Source organism: Myxine glutinosa, chromosome 8, assembly GCF_964187855.1.
Source record: "Myxine glutinosa chromosome 8, kmMyxGlut1.1, whole genome shotgun sequence".
Lineage (NCBI taxonomy): Eukaryota > Metazoa > Chordata > Myxini > Myxiniformes > Myxinidae > Myxine > Myxine glutinosa.
This window is the reverse complement of record NC_136268.1, coordinates 117503589-117525493: the sequence shown is the minus strand read 5'-3', so window position 1 is coordinate 117525493 and position 21905 is coordinate 117503589. Positions and strand designations below refer to the sequence as shown.

Below are 21905 nucleotides of genomic sequence, written 5' to 3'. Positions count from 1 at the left end.
GAACCATCCTGGTTGTCATAAGGCTTGATGTTTTGTCGGACTGTCCTCCATGATCATGCTAGGTAATTGAATAAACCTGTTTCTCCTCTCTTCTGGACGATCTCGACCTGAGTTCGATTACCAACATTTGGCACAAAACGAGCAGGGCTGACGAAGAGGACGAAGAAGGGACGAGCCCCGGAGGGAAGGACAGGAGAGGCTAGCATCTGATTAATAAAAGGCGAGCCATTTTTGCGGGTGACGGGATGGTTCAAAATTAGTGCTCCTCTCCCTTGCTCCGGGTTTGGCTCGCCCCTCTTCACCTCTCTTGCTCAGGCCCACAAACAAATTGTAAGTACGGGTGGTTGCCCGAGGAAGTGCTGTTTACTCATTACCTGGAAAGGTAGGGGTGGGTCAGTAGTAAGGAGGGGGGGGGGGGGGGCGTGTGAGGTCCGGGAAGACCCGAGTAGGGATCCCAGGGATCAAGATCACTCCAATAAATCAGAAGCCCATAGGAAGTGATAATGGGAAACAAATCAGGAAGAATAGGGGACCAGCCCCTAAGGAAAACTCCCGCATTTTTTATGTATAAAAATATGGGAAGGAAGCAATAACACCTATGAAAGTATGGGTAGAACTGACCAAGGCCCTGAGTGAGCAATGGCCGGAGGAAGGATCCTTTAAGCTAGCGGCCATAGAAGCGCTGGGCGGGGAGCTGGAAAAAGCCTACCAGCAGAAACGAGAAGTGCACTGGAGGGAATATTCCTGGTGGTGGGATGAAGCTCGCACGGGAAGTGCAGTTGCTAAGCAGGCAAGCTTGGCAGGTGCAGTTACAAGGTCAAATAGAGACCATGGAAAGACAGGTGAGGCGGACGAGAAGCAGGTCAATGCGCCCATGATGCCGGGTGGTCCAGGTGTCTGCAGCACCTGGACAGCGGGGAGGGCAAGGGAATTTACAATTAGGAATTCCAGGTAACCCATTCCGACCGGAAGTAGGGTCGGCAGCACAGGGCCGGGACATAGCGGAATTCCCACCTCCGTTTTATCCATCCAACCAGGACCTACCTCCCTTCACCCAAGGCCCTGAGATTTACCCGAGCTTAGCGGAGCTTACGCACGCTACTAGGGCTCAGGAGGGAATGGGAGGATGCCCTTCACCATAGATGGAAGAGCCTCAGGCGAGTGGAGAAAGTCCACCCAATCCGACATTTTACCCCGTTAAGATCATCATCGGCACTCATTTCGATAGAACCACGAGGACCGTTCAACCGAATGCGGTCAGGGTGCCATGGAAGGAATCGGATTTGATAGCAATGGAACATAGGGTGAAACCCTTCTTTGATAAAGATCCGAATAGGGTTGTACAATGCCTAGAGATGTGGATAGCACAAAACAGGCGGGACCATCAGGACATCTCCATCATGTGCACCATGATTCTTCCCCCAAAAGTCTGGACCCAGGCCAAGATGCTCGCTACCTGGCCGGATGCCCCAATTGCCAATCAAACGCCTCAAACTTACGTCGCCATGGTAGCCGGCCTCATGAATGGCATGTGATACGCGTTGCAACCACGGGGAGGACCATATTGGGGAAAGATATATGGCATCAAGCAGAGTCCCAGGGAAGCGGCTCACGATTGGAAGGACCGGCTAGAACAAGCATTAGTAAGACACGGAGGATTCCTTAGACGGATGGATATTCCTCCCGCGGTATTAAATAACTTCCTAGTGGAAGGATTGGGGCCCCAATTAAGAGGCATTTTAAACTCGTTATGCTCGGATGGAGAAACATGCCCACAAATGCTGTCTGTGATGCAGCAGAACAGTGCCATGATAAGGAAGACAAGAAACCCGACGTAAAGGATGAAATGCTGCAGATGCTCGTACAGGAGCACAGAGCTAGACTCCCCTATCAGGAAAGTCGGGACCAGCGGCGAGCCAGGAATTGGGAAGGAAGAGCGGAGTTACGCGAAGACGAATTTGACTCAGACATAGAAATGGAAGGGGGAGCCGAACCGCAGCAGAGGGGCAGGAGAGCGCCCCGCTCTCCCCGACAAAATCGACGACCGGGTAGGGGAGGGGTTGCCCCATCGGCCCAATCGGCCGATGCCTGCTCTCTAAGCAAACAGATGGGAAATTGGCGCCGCAACTGCACAAAGGCCAGACAACGCCCTCCCTTGCCCCCCCACCCGCCAACAAGTGAACAACGTATTAACGGGACGCGGACGAGCCGCCGAAGGAGTGTCCGTTATTAACATTGAGTCTGACAGAGGAGCCGACCTTTACTCTGGATGTCGAAGGGACACCCCTCTCGTTCCTCATAGATACGGACGCGACTCGTTCGACCCTAGATGCCAATCAATTGCCAGATGCCCGCACCACTCATAAACAGGTACAAATTATGGGAATCTCTGGAAAGCCACAAGGCCTCCCAGTTTTGGAAGAATTGTGAGTGGTGTGCAGCTCGCTAGAAGCCAAACATGCATTCCTAATGACTACAACGGCCCCCGAACCTGTTGGGACGAGATGTACTGTGCCGACTGGGTTGTAAAATCTCGTGCACCCCAGGAGGAGTGTTTGTAGATATAGCTGAGAGGATAAAGAACTCCTCATGGTGGTTTTAAGCCGCCCGAACCCAGTGGTATATTGGTAGCAGCTACCGGAGGGATCGCTTGCGCAAACCTTGCATACCATAGACGCTGTAATATCAGAAAGTCCAGGCTTGAGGGACTGGCTGATGGCGCATGACATTACAACTGGGGTCGTATATGATCCCCCGCACTGTACGATATATTATGATGGCTCCGGTGATGATGAAGATTTCAAAACAATGATAAATCCCTTGCTTGGATCTAAGGGACACTTGACCGTAGGTCAAGTATGGGTGGGTCAAGAGGGGATAACAATGGAGGTTTGCTTGAAATGCTCCCCAAAAGGACCTCACTAAATACCCATCTCAGGTGGGCGCACATATTACCATATGCACGGCAAAGGGATGGCCCCCGGAAAGTCTAGGACGTATGGTCACTCGACTAACCGGAGAAGACGTAGTCAAAACGACTTAGGTGCAGCATTGGGAGATGGCTACTCTAGAAAAAGGAGAGGGGTTCACCCTCAGGTTGTCCAGTAGGACAGTGCCGGTAACTATCGAAGAGGTTGACCTTCCTCCAAAGGCTCCATGCACAATGGGAACCGTGACAGTTCAGAGAGGGAACGAAAGGGAGGATCTGATTGCACAGATCCCGCAAGCCTTGTGGACCCAACACGACAATGACGTGGGACGAATTTGGGATGCTAAACCATTGGTGGTACAATTAAAAGAAGGATTACCACTGCCTAATGTTAGGCAATATAAATTAAGGCCGGAAGTGTACGCGGGAATTGCACCTGTCATAACATCGTTACACCGACAAGGAATCATCATAGAAACCAACAGTGCATGTAATACCCCCATCCTGCCTGTTAAAAAGCCTAAGCAAACGAAATGGAGATTTGTGCAAGATTTGCGAGAAGTCAATAAAGTTATAAAGGGTATCCATCCGGTGGTACCAAATGTGGAAACTTTGATGACATCCATACCTCCGGAGGCCGAATACGTCACAGTAATCGACTTGTGTTCGGCTTTCTTTTCGGTGCCAATTGCACCAGAATCCCAGCATTTATTTGCTTTCACCTTTAGGGGCCGACAGTATACGTGGACAGTGTTGCCCCAGAGATTCGCAGGTAGCCCAACTCTGTTCTCCAGGGCACTGCACCGGGATTTGCAAGAGGTACACTTTACAGGGGGGTCTGTTTTGCTGCAATACATTGATGACCTGCTTTTGTGCTCTCCTTCCGAAGAAGCATGCGCTCGAGATTCTGTCACACTCTTGAAAGCTTTGGCCGTGAGGGGACACAAAGTGGGGAAAGACAAATTACAACTGGTGCAGAAAACGGTAACTTATTTAGGACATGCTATCTCACAGGGAAAACGAGATATGGACAACAACGGGTCACCGCGATCAAGGAAGTACCGCGCCCGCGTACACAGCGTGAAATGCTGTGATTTTTGGGAATGACAGGATATTGCCACACTTGGATAATAGATCATGCCTTGTTAGCTAAACCGTTGTATGAGGCAACCTTGAAGGATGCTCCCAATGTTATATGCTGGACGGAGGACATGCTTAAATGCTTTGACGGAATGAAGAGCGCCCTGGCCACAGCACCCATGTTGGGGCTGCCGGACTATGTGAAGCCATTTACACTGTACTCACACGAGACGGAGGGGTTTGCACAGTCAGTATTGACGCAGTAACATCGGGACCGGCAGCCTATTTTAGCAAAAAGGTTGATGCCGTGGAACAAGGCCTACCCTTGTGTCTACGGGCAGTCGCTGCCGCCAGGTATGCCGTGGAACACACAGCAGATATAGTTATGGGACACCCTATCCCCACCACCCCCACTTTGAAAGTGCCCCACTGCGTCACTTCACTGCTCCGTCAGAAGCAGACACAACACCTTTCCTCCACGCGGCTGATGCAATACGAAACCACTTTAATATCGGCAGCGAATCTAAAGGTCGAACGTTGTACCATACTTAATCCCGCCTCCTTCATGCCAACACCCCAGGAAGGGGAGAAACACACCTGCATGGACCTCGTGCAACAGGTCTCGACCGTGCGACCGGATTTGGCGGACACCGAACTGCCAAACCCGGACCTTGTGTTCGATGTCGATGGATCAGCCAAGCGGGCCCTAAATGGGTCTTTGTTATCAGGATATGCAGTTTGTTCAGACAACGAAGTAATAGAAAGTGGTAGACTCCCACCCACTTTCTCGACACAGCAAGCGGGACTTTGTGCTTTAACTCGTGCATGCACTCTCGCAGCAGGACAGAGTGTCAATATTTACACCGACTCCGCCTATGCCCATGGGGTGGCACATGATAAAGGAGCGATTTGGAAAATGCAAGGTTTCCTGACATCTTTGGGATCGGTCATTAAGAATGGAGATCTAGTAGCTGACCTTTTACAAAGTATAATGTGGCCACGTCACATTGTGGTCATTAAATGTCGCGCGCATCAGAAACCAACAACGGATATTGCCAAAGGTAACGCACGGGCCGATGTTGCTGCGTTTGCTGCAGCAAATGACCCTCATATGCATAGCATGCCAGTATGTGTAGTCAAACCACCATCGTCTGACAAAGTAGGAAAACCAGACATACTTGTGCTTCAAACCACTGCCACTCCCGCTGAACGTGATACCTGGATAACACAGGGAGCATTACAACCACCAAAAGGGAAACTGTGGACATTGCAAGGTAAAGTCATCGCACCTAAAGCATTGCTGCCATGGCTTGCACGCATCGCTCATCAAAATGGCCATGTGTGCAAGAGAGGGGGAATGGGTCAGATAAAAAAATACCTGGCATGCACCAGGCCTGTCCGCCGTGGCATCGGAAGTATGCAAGACATGTATCATATGCCAATAACACAATAGGGAGGTCCCGCCTAAGCACGCACACGATGCCACGCACCCCCAACCCTGGGGGCCTTTCGCGCACCCCCAACCCTGGGGGCCTTTCGCACACCTCCAAATATGTTTTATCAACATGCCCCCTAGTATGTCATACAAATATGTCTTGGTAATTGTAGACATATTCACGAAGTGGGTCGAGGCTTATCCATGTACCACCTCAGACGACAAGACAGTGGCCAGATGATTGGTCCGGGACTTCATAAGCAGGTTCGGCATTCCACAAAAACTGTCACACGACCAAGGGGGACATTTTACTGCGGACTTAATTAAGGAACTATGTAAAGCGTTGCATATCCAGCAATCTTTTCACTGTGTCTACCATCCACAGTCATTGGTGGCGGTAGAGACGCAGAACAGCGCACTCAAAGCAAAACTAGCTAAACTTCACGCCAATACAGGACTGAAGTGGCCGGAAATTCTCCCTCTTGCACTGATGAGCATGAGATCGACACCGAACAGAAAGACGGGGCTATCTCTACACGAAATTTTGATGGGACGACCAATGAGTTTGCCAGTGTCCGCCCCAGTAGACATGAGTAAACTTGATATACCAATGTTGGATGACATGATGCTAAAGTTTTTGCAGAGAATTGTCTCAAGCTGCTCGTGCCATACACGCTTGATTAAAGGACGCATTGCTGGAACCCACAGATCACGCAATCCACGATTTTGAGGAAGGCGATTTCGTGTTTATAAAACACTTTACAAGGAAGACTGATCTGGAACCATGGTGGACAGGCCCACACCAGGCACTGTTGACAACTCCGACAGCAGTCGGTGCGAAGGTAGAACATCGTGGATCCACGCCACACACACTAAGTTGGCTTTCAAAGCACCAGACACTACAACACAATAATGGCATTATTAGCCACCAAAATAATGTTGTTGGTGGCGACAGCAACATACGTTGGGGGTGACGGAGGATTTTTTGCCAGCACTAACACGGGGAGCGCCTGGGATAGGTTGTTGCCACGACAACTCGACGTAACGCCGGGCCAGGAAATATCACTCCCATATTTTCGCAAAAAACAAATGCCAAGATGCGCAGCACCCCAATATAGTAAGTGGAGAACCGTAACTTGGGAGGCGTCGTTGAATGGAAGTGAATTCAAACAGGTATTAAAAAAGGTTCGCGTACAATCATTTTGGGGGGCAACCACTCTCCAGGTGGAAGAACGGCCAGGATACAAATGGGGGTCACCCGATTTAAGGATACAAATGCGCCCACTAATGGAGGAAGGCATGTTCCTGATGCTTAGGTGTAAAGGATGGTGGAAACAGGGACAAAGGGATGGCCCATTAAAAGCGAACTTCGAAATTGTACTCAAACCACACCCCCGGCAAGAGGCTTGAGTGAGAAACGAGGAGAACACATTTTGGAAAGTAGCAAGAGAAGTGGCGGCAATTCACAATAGGACTTGGTGCAGGTCATGCATGAGATTTCCTCAGACTAGCAACGCTGGAATACAAATGGTGGTGTTACCCTTGTCCCTTAACGACCTCTGTTCCCAGCCCATCGTCTCCCCATGCCTGGTTACCACTTTAGAAAAAGAGGGCATTAATAATGACAAGGAGTGTAGCTGGCCTTTAATTATCGGCCTTCGGTAACCTACGTGACTGATAGACCCTCCCCCGTCTGGGTCAAACCACGGAAAGGGGTAGTATGCCTCCAGGGCTCTGGCCACATACGGATGGGGAAATCAGAATGTGCATACACTCTTCCAGGGAAGATGGCAAAAGGGGAAACCGGGGTTACACTACATACAGGTGGCACGCACTGCAAGACAGACATACCAATGTAACGGCTATAACATTCTCAAGGGGGGGCGGGGACAACTAAAACCAAAAAGGGAGAGGAGGGGATTCAGTGTCCATCCCCTCACCTGATCCCACCCCATGGGATGATGTTCATATGTGATGAGGCGTACCCCTATTTACCGGTTAATTGGGGTGGCACCTGTTATTTAGGTTCGGTACTTCCTGATATCGAGATATTAAATAGTCTAGATTCAAGGCCCCTAAAAAGGCGAAGTAGGAGAGCGATGTGGGATAAAGATGGACAGACTATGTTACATGGGCAAGGGTGGGAAAAGGCGCTAGGATTCATGTTTCCGGGAGCAGGCACAGTTATGAATAGCTATCAGATAGATAAGGTGGCCTTAACTTTGGAAAAGGTAGCCAAAGATACTGCTACGGCCCATAACGAGTTGTTAGACACGGTAGTGGTGATGCGCAGGATGACAATGCAGAACCGGGTAGCCTTGGATATGCTACTAGCAGAATGAGGAGGGGTCTGCGGGGTAGTGGAAGGGAAGTGCTGCACGTGGATCCCGGATCCGTCAGCAGGTGTGTTGGCAGCAATCGTGAGATTAAGACAAACGGGACATGCATTGACTGTCGATCGCATTTCGCGTGAAAACTCTTGGCATACCGAATGGCTCTCGAAATGGTTCAAAGGTTGGGAGGAACAATTTTGAAATGGTTACTAACAGCTTTAGGTGCCATCATCGGCTTTATTCTTTTAATTGCTGTAATGAAACTTCTTTTAACTATGTGTGTGACAAAGCTTTTCTCCAAAAAATCCTCAAAAAGAAACCCAGAAAAAACGATGGTTTTCTCTGCTGCATGAGATCAAGATGCCTCTCACACTCTTTTTACACTGATTATGAATCATCCCTGCACCCCCCTCAGCCCCCTTTGTATATTCCTCCCGTTCTACCCCACCCATTGGCTGATGGACTGGATTGTGATGTTTATGCCTTTTTACAAAGTCTCCAAGAGGTTGAGGAACTGGATGATCCAGACTTCTGTTGTGAGTTGATTCTACAAGCTCTTGGTTCGGGTCTGATTCCTGACGAACTGGCTTCGGGTCTGACTCCCGAAGAATTGCTGTTACAACATGGAGACTCGGAGGAAGGAGAGGCGGGCCCCGAGGGTGATTGGTGATAACTTACCGCCACTGGATTAAGCATTGTAAGGGTAACTTCGTCTCGGTTTTGCAAATTATTGCGTTTCCGTCCTACGATTGGAGTGTACGACAGCAATAGGCCTCCGCTGCCACAAGGGTGAGCTGGAAGATGCCCTGGGCACTAAATGGCACAAGAAGACGGACTGCTGAGAATGAAGAGATGCCTGCGTGCTTCTTCAGAATGTTTCTTCGACATATGGTTTCTTAGAAACAACAGGGAGCAATGTGGAGATTTTACTTTGTATATTCCCTCTCTCTCTTCCTAAATTCATATATGCTCTAGTTTTCTGCTCCCGATTTATTTTGTATAAAGGAAAACGCTTGATTCAGCTTTATCTGGCTCTTTCTGTGCGAACCTTGGAATCTGTTAAAGACAAGAACCATGAGGATTATTGCACTAACAATGGCCAGAGTCTTTTTGATTGTCCTTGCGCAGGCAGGTTTTTGCTGACAGAAAACAGACCCTGGGCTCGTTTCTTAGAAATGCCTCGTTTGCTGGAATAAGTATCTAATCTCGCCCATATATAAGGGATGGCTTTTACATATCATGTCAGGGAGTCTCAGAACCATACTGGTTGTCATAAGCCTTGATGTTTTGTCGGACTATCCTCCATGATCATGTTAGGTAATTGAATAAACCTGTTTCTCCTCTCTTCTGGACGATCTCGACCTGAGTTCGATTACCAACATTAGCAACTGTGAAGTCAAAAAAGATACTACAGCATTATCTACACGAGACTCGGTCCATCACATTAATGGATCATAGCCGGATTAATGCATCGAGAAAGCCTTAGCATACCATCATCCAAGGACATTCAAACAACCTTCCCTTGAATACATTTCCCTTGCTCCCCGACTCCTACAACTGACCCATACTTATTTATTTGTACCAATCGAAAACGAACACCGCATCGACATCAACTACACTTACCTCTAGCAACTTAAGTTTTCCATAGCAACAAGCATTTTAAGATGCAATGTTCTCTATAGTCTACAGCACTTCAAAAGTCCAACCTTCCTGTCTCACCACCAGAGCCAATAGGTAGAAGACCACGGCACCAGTGACGACAAGGACCAAATTCGCCCAGCTGTACCAGTATCCGAGCTTTTGGTAGAGGAACCTGCAGGGTCAATAAGGAGGTTCAGCTTCATATACACACATGTTTATATCTGAACGAGGATGAAGAGGTGGAAGGAAGGAAACAAATTAAATGCAAGTTAAATAAAAATGGCCAAAGCAATGTAAAAAGGGGGATAGAAATATGGAGGGGAGAGAGCAATGTGTGAGTGAGGGGGCGAGGAGATAGAGAAACACGTGGGAGAAGAGAGTAACAAAAGGGAGCAGAGAGTGAGAGAGAGACAATGGGAGAGGAGAGTAACAGGGAAGGATGAGAGCAGTGGGAGGGGAGAGAAGAGGATGAACAGAAAATAAGGGGACAGCTGCCACCTGCACTCAGATTAAAATGAAATGTTTTGACTTTGAATAGTACAGAGAAATCAAACGGAATGTCCGCCTGCTGTAGAAAATTCGGATGTTTTGAAGTTTCTCGTGACATGATGACGCCAATTTAGCAAAGCGTAAGCATTTCTACAAATTAACAGCTCAGTGTGAAAAACAACACAAAATGTTCCTTCCACAAGAGCAATTGAATAAATATCCATGTTGATAATATAGAGTAGATATAAACACAGAATTGAATAAGTATCCATGTTAATATAGAGTAGGTATAGAGTGATAAAGTTATTAAAGCATGGAATGAAGGTATTGGAAAGGGTATTGGAGAAGAGGATGAGGAAGAAAGTGAAGATCGATGAAATGCAGTTGGAATTTCTACCAGGAAGAAGAAAGACAGACGTGATTTTTATTGCAAGGCAGTTGCAGGAGAAGTACATGGAGAAGAGGAAGAAGTTGTTTCTTGGGTTTGTTCATCTGGAGAAAGCATTCGATAGGGTTCCACGTGAAGTAGTGACATGGGCATTGAGGAAGTTAGGAGTGGAGTAATGGATGATCAGAGTGGTGATGGCAATGTACGCGAGAGCGCGCACAGCTGTAAGGACGAAGGACAGGAACAGTGGTGAGTTTGAGGTGAAGGTGGGAGTGCATCAGGGGTCGGTACCAAGTCCACAACTATTTGTAGCTGTAATGGAGGTGCTGGCTCGGAACGTAAAGGAGGGTTTACCGTGGGAGTTGTTGTCTGCAGATGATCTGGTGTTGATTGCGGAGAGAATGGATTGACTGAAGGAGAAGATTAACAAGTGGAAGGAATGTATGGAGGCAAAAGGTCTGAAGGTGAATATCAGAAAGACGAAGGTGATGGCAAGTGGTAAAGCATTTGGTGAGGTGAAAAGAACTGGGAAGTGGCCGTGTGCTGTTTGCAGGAAGGGTGTCGGAGTGAACTCCATTCAATGTACAATGTGCGCCGAGTGGGTTCATCAAAAATGTAGTGGTCTGAGAGGGTCATTAACCAGTGTGGCAGCTACATTCAAGTGTAAGGTGTGCACAGAGGGAGCTGCAGTGGAGGAAATGTTGAGTTGGGTCTTGGAGACGGCATGAAGCCGGAAGGTGTGAAAACATTTTGCTACCTAGGAGACATGAGAAGGGAGAAGGTGGATCAGACTCGGCGACGGTTGCAAGAGTGAGATGTGCATGGAAGAAGTTTCGGGAACTGAGCGGCGTGCTGAAAAGGAAGGGAGTGTCGTTGAAGCTGAAGGGAAAGGTGTATGCTGCATGTGTGAGAAGTTATGATTTATGGGAGCGAGACATGGGTAATGAACGTAGAGGAGCAACGAAGGCGAGAAAGAGTGGCAATGTGAATGGTTCGGTGGATGTGCGGAGTATCGTCGAGAGAGGGGAAGACAAATGATGAATTGCGAAAGATGATGGGAACAGAGCCTGTGATGGATGCTGTGAAGAGAAACAGGTTGAGATGGATTGGTCATGTGTTGAGGAAGGATGAAAGTGACTGGTTGAGAAGAGTGATATAAATAAATGTGGAAGGAAGTAGAGGATTGGGAAGACCGAGAAAGACTTGGCTGAAGGTGGTGGAAGAAGAAAGGTGGGCAAGGGAGTTAACAAGAGGAGATGTAGAAAATAGGGCAAAGTGGAGAAGATCGTCATGGGGCCCGCAAGGCTAACCCCCGCTCTCGCAGGGAAATGGCCCTAAAATGCATGTTGTTGTTGTTGTTGTAGTATACATACACGTACACAAGCAAGGCTATGATATAGACAAACATATATACTAAAACAGGAGTGCCTGATTGTCGGTCTGTCCATCTGTCCTCCCCGAAACAACTCCATCAGTTTAGGGGATAGCCCCGCCAAACCTTCTCTGGAACCTTTTGGGGTCGCAGCTGGTGTCCTAAGATAGGTGGGAGGTTTCCGAAATTCCTCAATACAATTATGATTTTGAGTTTTGATCGATATGAAGCTGCTTCCTGATCCGGAAGTAAACACAATGACGAAGATGTGCTGGTTTGATAATATCTCAATACAATCGTTATTTTGAGTTTCCACTCAAACAAGGCCACTTTTATCCATCCAAGCGTGGGTGGAAAGTTTGATAAATTTCTCAATACAATTATGATTTTGACTTTCAATTGGTATGAAGTGTTTCATATCCGCCCTTTCTCGCCAGAAGATTCATCTGTATTGTCTATCAAGCCAGATCATTCAATATTGGTTTACTTCTCGAGTGTTTTTGTCCCCCGTCGCTCAGCGGAGCGAAAGGGGGACTATGGCTTTCCCGTCCGTCCGTCCGTCCGTGCGTGTGCGCATGCGTGCGTAGCGAAGGACCGCATTCGAATTTGGTGTGTGGGTGCAACCCACGTCAAAATCCAAGATGGCCGCCGCCATGTATGTCTGATGCCATGTATGTCTGAACCTTGTAACCTGCATATCTTGAAAAATAAGCGAAGTACCAACTTCTAATCTGGTGTGTGGGTGTATCTAGGCATAAGGAAGAACGCTATTGAAAATTGGGTCGCCACGTCAAAATCTAAGATGGCCGCCGCCATGTATGTCGGAACCTTGAGATGAATATTGTTACGGACCGCGGATAAGGTGTTGATTTGCCGAGCGGATGGCGGCCTTAACAATGACTAAGACCCGATTCCTTAAACGTGGGCCAAATCGTGCCACAGATATTCAACGGGGAAAAGACAAAGGCGACACGGATGTGAAGAAGAGGAAGACAGAAGTAGGATATACGAATATAATTTATTACTATTTACAACCAAAAGAAACCAAAGAGAAGGAAGGATAATAAAATAAAGCAGACAGAGGGACGGACCAGAAGGACACAGTGAAAATTGCCAGCTTACCTATGCAGTCTTACTTAATACCCTGGACAGAACAAACAAAAGACGGACTCACACGAATGGGGAATTTGCAGGCAGGGATGATTGGAAGGAGGAATAGCTTGGCAGGAGAGGAAGGTTCAGCAGGGATCGGTCGGGCTGGAAGCGGACAGCCGCCGTCAATACTCGAGCTGGGATCGCCAAACCGCCGCGGTTCCAAACTGCACGGCGAAGCTCCTCCGGTGCACCGTGCGCTCTCCAAAGCTGCTCCTTAGAACTCTTTCTTGGCACCTCTGTGCAACTCTCTCTTGGCGCTTCTCACTTGGCACTTGGCACTTGTTCTTTCGCACTTGGCACTGCGCACTTGGTACTTGTTCTACTTTAACGCAACCACCTTCGACTCCTTCTCATCACTCCCTCAAAGGCTTCCGCGCGCGCTTTTTATAACGCCGCGGGCGATCCAGCCGCCGGCCTCTAGAACACGCCCATCGGTGAGCTCTCCTCGGCCCTGATTTGTCGGCACGGGCTCTCTGGCTCCGCCCTTGATGACGAGAGGCGCCCAACGCCCTGGATTCGGCGGCTCCTCCCCCTTCTTCTCCAAGCCTACCTCGTGGCTAATGGAGTCGCGGTGAAAACCGCCCAGCAGCTGCGGTGAATGCAGTTGGCAGGAAAGGCTTTAGGAATGGGGCTTTAGGAATGAAAATGAATAGGGATCTACCTTATTTCACTTGGTGCAATGGAGAATGTCAACTAGTGGGAACAGAGCCTTAACCTACACAGAATAAGGAAATAACTGTCAACAAGGAGGAAATCTATGATTGGCTAACGTGATTGTTTATGACCTAATTACTGGACGCCCTTTTGACCTTTATACACAACTGGAGGAAGGAGGGCGATATTTTGACAACAATTTACACAACAATAAAAAAAAACACAATACTCATTTCCACAACACTGCACCCTCCTCCTCTTAGGCATGTCCCGGGCGTATTACCTTTACGTTTAGTGTGGCACGTAGGTGTAGTTCCCTCTACATTTAACCTGACCCTGAGTGTGACAGTTTTAAAACATAAATAAATATGTCCCGCTGCTCCATTGCACCCTGCCTAACAGATTCACGCCCACAACTAACCGAATTGCGGAATTGTCTTCAAACTAAACATTTACGGTGGGGGCGCATTATTTACAACGACGCTATTTTATTTACAAAACAAACCCAGGACCTGTGATTGTTCTTTTTGGGGGGGAGACAGTCTGCTCTGCATCGACGCACCATGAAGCACCCAAAACACCCTCAAGCACCAATCGGTGCACAGTCACCACAGTTCAATAAAAAATAAAAACAACAAACCCTGGTGCTGGTCTTCCTCTTCGGCTCCCTCTGCTGGCCATGTTATCTTCCAGATGTTGTCTTTCTTCATTTTCTTACTGGCGGCCTATTTGGACGAATCAAATGAAATGCACCAAACGTGTCCGTTGTTATTTTATTTATTTATGGCCCACAGGGCCGACTACGTGTGGTTCACCTGTGGGGCATCGGTGCCCTGTGGCCAAGGTCCGCCAGCAAGATCTCGGGCCTTCATGGCTGGTTCCAGCAGAGGGGCCATGCCCCAACCCATGGGGTCCATCAGTGGTGCTCAGCCACAGAGATGTGGTCCATAAGGTGGTGCATCGATGCAGGCAGCTGTGGTTGCGAGAGTTTCGGGCGCACACTGGCGGACTCTCGCACGCTCCCCTCGGCGCCCAATGGTGCACAGTCCTCGTGTGGGAGACAAGGGGGGGGGGGGAAGACAGGTGAGTGAGGGGTAAGGTCACAAGGGTACACATCAATAAAGGCAATGCAAGGCGAGGTGCGTATGGAGACGGAGCGGAGAAAAGCTCGTCCCTACCGTACGTCACCCCCCCTGTCACCTACTCTACCCTTGCCCTTACCCCATATTTACAACAATCTACACATTTACAAATCCGTCGCTACCGTCACGTCTTCCCCATATTTCCCCTATACCAAATTCGTTCCACAATCCCTCTAACCAAATTTGCCATCACCAATTCATCATCAATCCTCATGAGGAGGGAGAGATGGAACACCAGCACAATGTCACACCCACGTCATGATGCGTCTCACATTCCAAACATTTGCACAATAAAATAATAAAAACATGGCATGGTGTGGAGTCCCGTCACCTCAGGTGAGTGGATGCAGATGGTGCAAGGAGATTCTTAATCCTAACTACCTTCTAAATGACTTTAACACACTTTACACTACCCGGGGTCTTTCCCTGCCAATCCATTGGCCACTTACACTATGGGTTCTAAAAACCAATTCCCATTGACCAAACTGTGGTGCTTCTCAATTTGGGGTCTCACTCCCCCGATTCATCTCCTGGTGCCCTTGCACAATTTCCGGGCTGGGTCGTGCAGCTCTCCCAGCAGGTCTACCCACCTGCACACCTCCACCACTGCAGTTGCCACCCGAGCTTACCTAGCTCCTCACCCTAACCTATCTAACTGGGGAAGGCCCCTCCTGGCTCTGTCACCCCTCGGTGCCTTCTGGCACTGGGCTACCCGGGTCCGTCCTCCGGATCCTCGGGCCCCATCCACAACAACTCTACCGGCTCCCAGAGCCCACCTGCGGCCTCACCTGGCCGACATCCTCACAGTGGTGGAGTGCCCATCCGACTACACGCACTAACAGGCTACACGCCCAGCCATTTCCACAACACTAATGCACCCATCCAAACTCCATTCTTCCACACGCACCACAGATGCCAATATCCAACCACAATTTACCTGTACCCTCTACCTAACTCTTACACTACCCTCCCCGGGTATTCGTGATGGGGGTCCATTCTTCCCCCATTCACACCTTCGCACCATCCACTCCACTCCACAGTTTCCACCATACTCACTCCACGACCATCCATTCCATACTCCATATATTCCACACTCCATGTATTCCACACAACCATTCTCCATACCTCCTGTAGTTGCACACCTGTGCAATCACCCCTACTGGTGCTTCCTGCACCCTCCTTCCTCCCTGGACCATTTGGGTCAACACAACACACATCACCATCACTCCCTCATACACTGCTCCATACACCTGTTCAGTTGCACACCTGTGCAATCTCAATACAACTCACAATCACAATCATTTACTCATACCCTGCTCAATACACTTTCGATCCTCACACACACGGCATCATCTCATCTAACTACTCCCCTCTGAAACTCGCGCTTCCCAGTCGTCCCTTACTGTATTGCGCTCCCTCGTCATTATAATCCAAACTAATCTACCTGCGTCCCCACTACCGGTATCATTGTCACTACCTAACCTTAGCGTTACCTATTGTCAATCTCTAGGTCCCTACACACAATATGCTAACCCTCCCGGGCTAGTTTTCACTGCCAAACCCCATAACCTAGTGCTCCTTTGCCCCTGCTGACAGATGGCAGAGTTGCCATCCCATCACATCGGGTATCTCTCACTATAAATTTTGCTCACCAAATTCCAGCAAATTAAATATTTGCCAATCACTACCAATCATCAATCTGCCAATCCTTTGCCAATCATCAAATTTTGTTTTTCAATTTCGGGTCCAAAACACTATCCTCATCACACGTCTACTCACTAGAGACTAGAGCCTCTCGGTGCGCCAATTCATTTCCAAAGCCCGGCTTCGCAAAACCGAGCAATGAATGCGGGTGGTTTGGTGCCGGCGGTTGGATCCGTCCGGCATTCGGTGCAGGCAAGGACGCTTATCCGGGCCGAGATCCCACGCACCATCTCGGCACGGAGCCGTCCAATGGCCCGATCTCGCCCTGCCGGAACGCCTCAACAAAAAGGGGTCGCCATGACGACCCTTCCTACCGGGCCGCCCGCTCCGCCTAGCAGAGCACGGACGCGGCCGTTCAGAGTGAGGCCCGGCGTGGATCCCGCACGGCGGTTCTTTCGAAACCGCCGCGGGTCCCCGCTGCACACGAAGCCCGGCACGCCCCGAAGGCCCGCTTCGGCTATAAGTCGCTCTAACCGCTAACCCGGTTAGCGTCGATGCTCCACTTGCATACTCACACCCGCGTTCCGTTCCTCGCTCATACATCCAGCCGTTCCCATGCTCCTCGTCATTGCACCTTCTCTTACACACCCAGGTACACTCATTCCGCTCACAGACTTTGTCACACACCTGACCACCGCACACCTTTGCACACACTCGTCGTTCGCACACCTCACCAACACAACTCTTCGCGCTCCCTCCTCGGTCACCTCCTCTGTGACAACCACAGGTGTGCTCTCACTTGCACACCCAACCACGTGCCTCACTACCACCTCCAGTGTGCATTCCCATACGTGCTCTACCATTCCAGGTGTGCATCCTTCCGTTCCAGGTGTACATCCTCTCTCACCTGCCACAACCAACTCACGCTCCGTGTCACTCTCACTACTTTCACCACCACTCTCGGTCGCGCACTCACCCTTACTCTTGACAGCGCACTCTTTCCTCATGCAGCCGTCCGTTACACACCTTTCTCGTGCATCCTCTTGCGCACACTCTCCCGTTACACCCTCCGTAACACTCACCACAGGCATGCATTCTCCCGTTACATCCCCTGTAACACTCCCCATCCCGTGCTTCCTTCCATCCCCCCCCGCACACGCGCTACGACCAACTCACTCTCGACAGCACACTCACTCCTCGGCGCGCACTTTTTCCTCACACACCCCACAGTCGGACATTCTCGCACACCTCCTCTGTCCATACTCTCCGTACCTGTCGCACACTTCACCAGCGGCCTCTCACGAACACCCGGGTCCAAACCAACCCCCAAGCTGGCTGAGTCTCCCCTCACACCATATACATTTCCGCGTATATCGCCACTCACCTCGGTACCTCGTCGTCGCACCTCCTCTGCCACCTGCAAACTCTTTATTTGGTTAGCGAGCACACCATCACGATTTGAGCACCGACCTTGTACATATTCCATCACCTAATCCTGTATTTCTCTCTTAGTTTCCCTCCGTCTCTTCTTAATTTCACTCACCCCCTCTTCCACTTCCTCTAACTTTTGCTTCACCTCTTTTATTTCCCGGTGCGTCTCCTCTATTTCGTCCTCTAAGGCCACCTTGACCGTTTCTATGTGCGTCCTCACCTCCCGGTCCTTTGTCTCCATTGCCTCCATCACCTCGTCCAACCTCGTTGTCAGTCCCTCACGTACCATCTGACATTCCCTTTTCGTCGCTATCAAGTCATTTTTTAGTTATTTTTGTGTCGCCTTTAACCCTCCTAGTACCGCAGTGTTCTTTTGTACCTGCTCCACTAATTCCGTCTGTCCCACCGTCAGCTGTTCCACCTCCTGCGTCAGGTCCTCTATGCCCCCTTGTAACTTTGCCGTATTATTCCTCACCTCTTTCTCCATATGCTTCTCACCTCGCTTTACCTCCTCGCGTACCCCCGAGACCTCCTCGCTTACACCTTGTTTTATTTCCTCCTTCATCTCCTCCATTTCTTTAGTAGATGCCGCCCTCATCTGTTCCAATTCATTCCTCTGAGCATCCAATTTACCTTCTAACCCGATTTTCACCTCCTCTATCTGGTTCCCCATCTGTTTGATTTCCCGGGCGGATTGCTCCCCTATTTCCCGCAATTTGCCTTCCATCTTATCTTCTAGCCCCATTAACCCATTCTTCACCTCTTTAATCCCGTTGTCTAACCCCTCAAATTTATTGTCCAACCCCTCAAATTTATTGTCCAACCCCTCAAATTTAGCTTCTAGCCCCCCGATGTGATTTCCTAGTTGCTCCCCCATTCTGTTTTCCATTTTCTCACTATCAGCCCTCATTCTGTTTTCCAAACCTCCAATTTGGTTTCCCATACTCATCTGTACAGCTGCCTGCAGCTGCGCAATGAGGGCCTGCATGTCAATCCCTCCCACTTGTGCAGCGGGCGCGGCCGCCGTAGCCATGTGTGAGGCGCCATTTTGCGCGCCCGCAACCTCGTGCGCGAGGGCGCCATCTTGCGCACCTGAAACCTCCTCAACCACATCATCATTTCTCTCCTCCATTTCTTCCCCCTGGTCCTGGGTTACTCCTAACACCTCTTCTATTTCCCCCACCGGCATCCCGCCGCCTTGACTAGTCATGGCACGATTTCCAAATTTAAGATTTTTAAATAAAACAAAATTTTGGGCCACCCGTAATTTTGAGCGCGCTATTCGCGCTTCAGGTCCGTATCTCGCTCCTGGCACCAATTGTTATGGACCGCGGATAAGGTGTTGATTTGCCGAGCGGATGGCGGCCGCGGCCCGAACTATTAACAATGACTAAGACCCGATTCCTTAAACGTGGGCCAAATCGTGCCACAGATATTCAATGGGGAAAAGACAAAGGCGACACGGATGTGAAGAAGAGGAAGACAGAAGTAGGAAATACGAATATAATTTATTACTATTTACAACCAAAAGAAACCAAGGAGAAGGAAGGATAATAAAATAAAGCAGACAGAGGGACAGACCAGAAGGACACAGTGAAAATTGCTAGCTTACCTATGCAGTCTTACTTAATACCCTGGACAGAACAAACAAAAGACGGACTCACACGAATGGGGAATTTGCAGGCAGGGATGATTGGAAGGAGGAATAGCTTGGCGGGAGAGGAAGGTTCAGCGGGGATCGGTCGGGCTGGAAGCGGACAGCCGCCGTCAATACTCGAGCTGGGATCGCCAAACCGCCGCGGTTCCAAACTGCACGGCGAAGCTCCTCCGGTGCACCGTGCGCTCTCCAAAGCTGCTCCTTAGAACTCTTTCTTGGCACCTCTGTGCAACTCTCTCTTGGCGCTTCTCACTTGGCACTTGGCACTTGTTCTTTCACACTTGGCACTGCGCACTTGGCACTTGTTCTTTCGCACTTGGCACTGCGCACTTGGTACTTGTTCTACTTTAACGCAACCACCTTCGACTCCTTCTCATCACTCCCTCAAAGGCTTCCGCGTGCGCTTTTTATAACGCCGCGGGCGATCCAGCCGCCGGCCTCTAGAACACGCCCATGGCTGAGCTCGCCTCGGCCCTGATTGGTCGGCACGAGCTCTCTGGCTCCGCCCTTGATGACGAGGAGCGGCCAACGCCCTGGATTCGGCGGCTCCTCCCCCTTCTTCTCCAAGCCTACCTCGTGGCTAATGGAGTCGCAGTGAAAACCGCCCAGCAGCTGCGGTGAATGCAGTTGGCAGGAAAGGCTTTAGGAATGGGGCTTTGGGAATGAAAATGAATGGGGATCTACCTTATTTCACTTGGTGCAATGGAGAATGTCAACTAGTGGGAACAGAGCCTTAACCTACACAGAATAAGGAAATAACTGTCAACAAGGAGGAAATCTATGATTGGCTAACGTGATTGTTTATGACCTAATTACGGGACGCCCTTTTGACCTTTATACACAACTGGAGGAAGGAGGGCGATATTTTGACAACAATTTACACAACAATAAAAAAAACACAATCCTCATTTCCACAACAATATCTTGAAAAATAAGCGAAGTACCAACTTCTAATCTGGTGTGTGGGTGTATCTCTGCATAAGGACGAACGGTATTGAAAATTGGGTCGCCACGTCAAAATCCAAGATGGCCGCCACCATATATATGTCTGAAACTTGTGAGCGAAATATCTCGAACAATAAGCGAAGTACCAACGTCTAATCTGGTGTGTGGGTGTATCTATTGGGTCACCACGTCAAAATCCAAGATGGCCACCACCATGTATGTCTGAACCTTGTGAGATGAATATCTTGAAAAATAAGCGAAGTACCAACTTCTAATCTGGTGTGTGGGTGTATCTCTGCATAAGGACGAACACTATTGAAAATTGGGTCGCCACGTCAAAATCCAAGATGGCCGCCACCATATATATGTCTGAAACTTGTGAGCGAAATATCTCGAACAATAAGCGAAGTACCAACGTCTAATCTGGTGTGTGGGTGTATCTATTGGGTCGCCACGTCAAAATCCAAGATGGCCACCGCCATGTATGTCTGAACCTTGTGAGATGAATATCTTGAAAAATAAGCGAAGTACCAACTTCTAATCTGGTGTGTGGGTGTATCTAGGCACAAGCAAGAACTCTGTTTAAAATTGGGTCGCCACGTAAAAATCCAAGATGGCCGCCGCCATGTACGTCAGAACCTTGTGAGATGAATATCTTGAAAAATAAGCGAAGTACCAACTTCTAATTTGGTGTGTGGGTGTATCTCGGCATAAGGAAGAACGCTATTGTCAATTGGGTCGCCACGTCAAAATCCAAGATGGCCACCACCATATATATGTCTGAACCTTGTGAGCGTAATATCTTGAAAAATAAGCAAAGCACCAACTTCTAATCTGGTGTTTGGGTGTATCTAGGCACAAGGAAGAACGCTATTGAAAATTGGGTCGCCACGTCAAAATCGAAGATGGCCGCCGCCATGTATGTTTGAACCTTGTGAGCGGAATATCTTGAAAAATAAGCGAAGTACCAACTTCTAATCTGGTGTGTGGGTGTATCTAGGCATAAGGAAGAACGCTATTGAAAATTGGGTGGCCACGTCAAAATCCAATAGAGCCACCTCCATGTATGTCTGAACCTTGTGAGCGAAATATCATATCATAGCATGTTTTCTGCGTCTTAAACTTTGTCAACTCACATCACTTCACCGACGGGGGACCTAGGCGTAACGCTTGTTTAACATTGTATTTTGCATGTTAATGCTATATTCTTAATTTGTGATTGGAATGATGCTGTTTGGAATGAAAATATAGAGAAATTGAGTTTAAGACAGAATGAGGAAATGACGTGAGGGTTTCACCAGTGACATTTGTGGATTCGGCATTTATAGTTTCACCATTGACCACGTGCAGAAACATTCAGCTGCAGTACGTTTTTTGCCCAAGTCCATCACGAACCGGCTGTCAATGCCTGACGTTTGATTGAAGATGGCACATGAATGTGGAATTTATTGGTTCTTGGTTTGCCATTTCGCCATTTCCGCATTGTCTGCTTGCTCTTGGCTTTCCACCTGTGCATAGGACAGGTACCTTGCTGATATGTACACACGCATATACAGTGCATTCAGAAAGTATTCAGACCCCTACACTTTTTTCACATTTTGTTATGTTGC

General features: G+C 49.0%; 1 protein-coding gene across 7 annotated transcripts in view; it reads right to left on the bottom strand.

Annotated features, from left to right (window-relative positions):
- Positions 1-21905, bottom strand: part of GDPD5 (glycerophosphodiester phosphodiesterase domain containing 5) — a 110735-nt gene that overhangs the window by 43865 nt on the left and 44965 nt on the right. For 3 of the 7 annotated variants that reach the window (XM_068125180.2, XM_068125179.2, XM_068125178.2), the window contains exon 4: positions 9497-9590. In XM_068125180.2, coding sequence (XP_067981281.1) covers positions 9497-9590 — 94 coding nt within the window. Of the gene's footprint in view, positions 1-5187; positions 5293-9483; positions 9591-21905 lie in introns of those variants that run through there. The other 4 variants (XM_078783704.1, XM_068125183.2, XM_078783703.1 and 1 more) reach the window with 2 other exon arrangements.